This window comes from Micromesistius poutassou (assembly GCF_964030765.1).
Source record: "Micromesistius poutassou genome assembly, chromosome: 17".
Lineage (NCBI taxonomy): Eukaryota > Metazoa > Chordata > Actinopteri > Gadiformes > Gadidae > Micromesistius > Micromesistius poutassou.
Genome location: NC_140287.1, coordinates 14,632,327 through 14,637,061, shown reverse-complemented (window position 1 = coordinate 14,637,061; position 4,735 = coordinate 14,632,327). Strand labels below are relative to the sequence as shown.

The window sequence follows — 4,735 nt, the reverse complement described above, 5'->3', positions numbered from 1 at the left end:
GGGGCGAGTGAGAGGGATCACATGTAAGGGATATTCCACCTAGAACGAGCCAAAGGAACAGAGAGGCTTTGATGTTCCTCACACGGCCCTGAAACGAGTTGAGTTTGTGATGTGCTGTCCTATCCGAAATACGGGACAGTCACTCCGAACGACCGCTTGAATGGCGCCGTCTAAACAGCTGTTAGGACGTATCCGCAGCAAAGAAAGGAGGGGGGGGGGGGGGGGGGGGGGGGGTGGGGGGTAAACAAGAAGTGGTCGACTGTACGTCAGACGACCGTCAAAGTAGCAGTCGGAGAATGAAATGCTTTGGGATGCAGGGGCCAACTGTCACTCATCAAGGCCCCTGTCACTCTTACCGTTAAGCCGATGTCCGTCATGGGGAGAGGGGGCCGGGGCCTCTGATTGAGCTGTGTTTGGGGAGAAACCAAACGCTGTAATAAAGTCCCCTTTCTACCATCCGTCAACCTCAAACCACGGCGCACGACGTAAGCGACAAAACCTCAATCATCAAATTGCTTTTAAACAAAGACGTCCCCGTACCTGGAGCGTTCAGGCAAAGTTTTAATTCATTCTAGTTGCGGTCGCAGCCCGCAGCCCGCTGCGGCTTGTCATTCACCCCATTCATCTTCAGGGAACGGGACGTGCGCGCGTCAACCGCGTTGTCACGCTCCGGCTCGCGCGCCACCGACGCATTGCGGCGGGCAATTAAAAGATCTGGAAAAGCAGAGAGACGGGCATCTTCGTCGTCGTTGCCTCGCGCACGCTAACGATATCCATCGGCACGTCACTCCTCACTCTTCTTTCAAAGGCTTAATTAAAACCCTCCTCCTCCCCTCGTTAAACACTTCCCCGCCACCGCTGCCGCGGCGGTGCTGGGCAGACATCAGAAAGATGTCGCTTATCTCGGTGCACATATTGTCGGCTGCTTTTGGGTTTCTTCGTCTGTGCCGGGCAACAACTCCGCCGGCTTCCCTTTCAGACCACACGGTCCGGGCTCGTGCGGGTCTGCGCTCCATTGTAGCTCTTTTCCTTTTTCTCATCTCTGCCTCCCACACGGCCAGGTGGGCATTTCAACTTTCGACTTTTGAACCGCACGTTCCCAAACAAATGATCTCTCTCTTTCCCTCTCGCCCTCTCTCCCTCTCTCGCCCCTCAGATCCAGCGTATCGAGGAGCTGAACGAGCTGGACATGGAGCTGTATGACTACGCCCGGGACCTCTTCCAGCAGCGCTACCAGTTCACCCGGGCAGCGCGAGCGGCGCCAGCAGCGGCTGAAGACGCGCCTGCAGCCGGGCCACCGGGGCCTGGGCCTGGGCGTCGGCCTCTGGCCCTCCCGGGGCCGGCCAGGGGGGGGCCAGCTCCCGCCGGGGCCCGACGCGGATGGGGACGGCGACGAGGAGGGAGGCGGCGGCGGCGTGAGCGTGGGAGGCGGAGGAGGAGGAGCAGGGGGAAGGACGGAGGAGGTGGGGGGGAACCGACTCCCCACCGAGGACTACATCAACCAGATCAACCGCTGGTAGCGGGGGGGGGGGGGGTGGAGGGTGGGCGGAGGTCCGGCCCACACACACACACACACACCGCTGCCACGCTCACACTCTCATGCAATCAAACATGCATATGCAAGCACTGAGCGACACACACACTGGCACACACACACAGTCACACACATTGACACACACAGTGACACACACACTGACACAGACACACTGACACAAACACTGACACACACACACACACACATACCAGTGGTATAGTGGGTGAGTCAGTGGGTGGGGGCACTACATCAAGGTGTTGTCGCGGCGACGGAGGGACGGACAACCAGGCATTAAAGGAACACTAAGGTCTGGGCAGCCAGGCGGTTGCTATGGTGACCCAAGGCTTGCTGGCGACCGCGTAACGTAAGAGTTTACCGGCTCTGTTTTTTTTGTGTTTCTTTCTGCTTTGCCCAGTAATCAGCATTCCCTCGATCACCTGACCTCCCCCACTATACTCTCCCACTATACTCCCCCCCCCCCCCCCCCCCCTCGCCTCCCCAGCACTACCTCTTCACCGTCCTCGTCACCTGAGGAGGAGAGGAAGAGTCCAGAAGTTTTAAACTCATTTTATTGAGCTCTGCTTCTTAACACACACACACACACACACACACACACACACACACACACACACACACACACACACTTCTCTATGACCCCGGTGGAGGAGAACTGGTGACAAGTCTGTGAATTCCTTTACCCGTCCTTGAAGAGGACCGGTGTACTTCCAGGATGTGAACTTTTCAAAGTTAAATCCCAGAGGGGGTGAGAGCGTTCCTCCACCCTTTCTGGAAGGCTTCTGATCAGCTGTGTTGAACAAACGAAAAGAGGATTGCGACAGTACAGAAAAAAGACTGTGAAAAAAAATCAAAGAGCCGGACATAGTTATGTTATAAAAAAAGAAAAAAGCTTTTGCTTTGAAAAAAATAATCTGCCTCCATTTTAAACCATGAACATGATTCTGTCATATACAGTTAGGATGTTGTTTGCATTTTAGGATCAATGAAACTGTTTTGTTTTTTTAATGCTTACTTTTTTTTTGTTTTAAGCTAAATTGTAATGACACTGAGACCAATATTGCTGCCTACAGAAAAAAAGTGATTCCTTTATTTTAGATTTGTATTTTGTTTTATAAAATCAAAGGTAATGGATTGGACAGATGTACAATGGACCATAGCCATTACTAAAGCCTTTTTGTGTGTGTGTGTGTGTGTGTGTGTGTGTGTGTGTGTGTGTGTGTGTGTGTGTGTGTGTGTGTGTGTGTGTGTGTGTGTGTGTGTGTGTGTGTGTGTGTGTGTGTGTGTGTGTGTGTGTTTAAGATGTCCCGATGCATTTATTTTTATTTCTCCTTCAGCTTCAGTCAAACAAAAACATTTCTGACAGTTCCACCCCACGCACACACGTGTGTAGACCGACCCAGAGAGGGAGACGCACAAAAGGCAGCTTCTTCTATTGGTTTGAGAGGTGAGCGTTGAGAGCTGAAAAATACAAAGGTTACTGTGAAAGCTGGTTCTGTAACTGTCCATCACCATGGCGATGTGAACCACTTAAAGTGACGGTTGGCATTTTGGCTCCCTCTCTCCGGGGAAAGGAGAAGGCCCGCCCACCTCTTTGGCACCATGGCGACCTGTAGGCCATCCAATCGGTTGTTTGCCAGAGATGGATTCGAGGCGGTGATTGTTAGTCCCAATCCGGTGTAACCCGTTGCTCATAACTATTAACGGTTAACATGTCAGCATTATATTAGTGATTTATCTGACTACTGTGTGTGTGTGTGTGTGTGTGTGTGTGTGGTGTGTGTGTGTGTGTGTGTGTGTGTGTGTGTGTGTGTGTGTGTGTGTGTGTGTGTGTGTAAATACAATGTACAGTATACCTTTTTGTTTGGCTTGTTTGTATGCGGTTGTAAATAGTGTGGCCGCAAGAGAATGACTGTGTGCTTATGAGTGAGTGTCCAGTTTCATGACCAATACCTTGCCCATTATTTTTATTTACGGTTTAGACCCCACCCCCCCCCAGCCATCTGACTATTCAAGTGTTCCAAACCAACATTGCACTCTTCCTCCTTCCTTCTCTCCTTTTGTCTTCTACTCTGTTATTCCAAGAGAGCTTTTCTCTAAAAACATCTGCGAGCGGATATAGAAAAAATAGCCAAGAATGTGTCCGGCGATATGTGTGAAGCATCCCACTGAGAGAGAGAGAGAGAGTGAGTGCTGAGGAAGGTTTTTGTCCCTTTTCATGTTCGAAAAAGCTCCCTATTAAAAGAAAAAGAAAACAATTTAGCAATTTGAATCCTCCACACGTCACCTGAGTGCCGCGCGTGTCAGGTGCGACGTGATGAATGGGGCCGAGGCGGGAGAAAGAGGCAGCAAGGGGGACAATGAGAAGTGTTGGGACGCAGCCAGGGGCTGCGTCCCAACACTTCTCATTGTCGCCTCTCATTGGCCCCTTTTGTGTCTTCAAGAGACGCACAAACAGGCACGGTGAAAGAGGACACCGAACGCAAAAGCTCTTTTGTTGCTCTCCTCGGCTATCGTGTTCAGAGATGTCGGAGGAGCCATGAGAGAGAGAGAGAGAGAGAGAGAGGGGAAAGAAACCCAGTCCCCGCACATTCTGGTCCCAGACTCCGATAACCTTCACCGAGCCATAACGGGGGCTGGCGTGGAGACCTTTCCAACTCAGTGTCCATCGCACTATCCAACCCTACCGTCCAGAAGCCCTGCCACCACCCGTGTAGGAGCCGTGTGTTTGTTCCTCGTCGTGTTTCCAGGGCGTGAGATATAGGAGCGGTGGTTGTGCGTAAAGTGGACCCCCGTCGACCTCTCCAAAATGGTCCCGTCTGACACACACAACACACACACACACACACACACACACACACACACACACACACACACACACACACACACACACACACACACACACACACACACACACACACACACACACACACACAGCCTATAGCCGACCTGAAGCTCTTGTGGAGAAAGGGGCCCCCGTTTGTGAAGCAGACATCCATTCAAGGTCTCTGCCAAAGCCATGCCACATCCCAGCCTGAAGCTGCAGTACATCTGAACAAAGCAACCAATCCCTTTTATTCTTTATCTTGTTGTTGTTTTTTTTTGTTTTTTTTGACTCGAATGATTCCAGAATTTTAAGTGTCGACACCACGATGGAAACCAGGCAGTTTGTTGTTTTTCGGTTTG

The 4,735-nt window shown here is 51.6% G+C and overlaps 1 protein-coding gene across 1 annotated transcript in view; it reads left to right on the top strand.

The window, feature by feature from the left end:
* Positions 1–2,066, top strand: part of otomp (otolith matrix protein) — a gene marked incomplete at both ends in the record, with an annotated part of 9,882 nt that extends 7,816 nt beyond the window's left edge. Inside the window, 3 exon segments of the mRNA XM_084482126.1 lie at positions 980–1,061; positions 1,226–1,421; positions 2,037–2,066. Of these exon segments, the coding sequence (XP_084338252.1) occupies positions 980–1,061; positions 1,226–1,421; positions 2,037–2,066 (308 nt within the window).
* Positions 2,067–4,735: the final 2,669 nt, after the last annotated feature.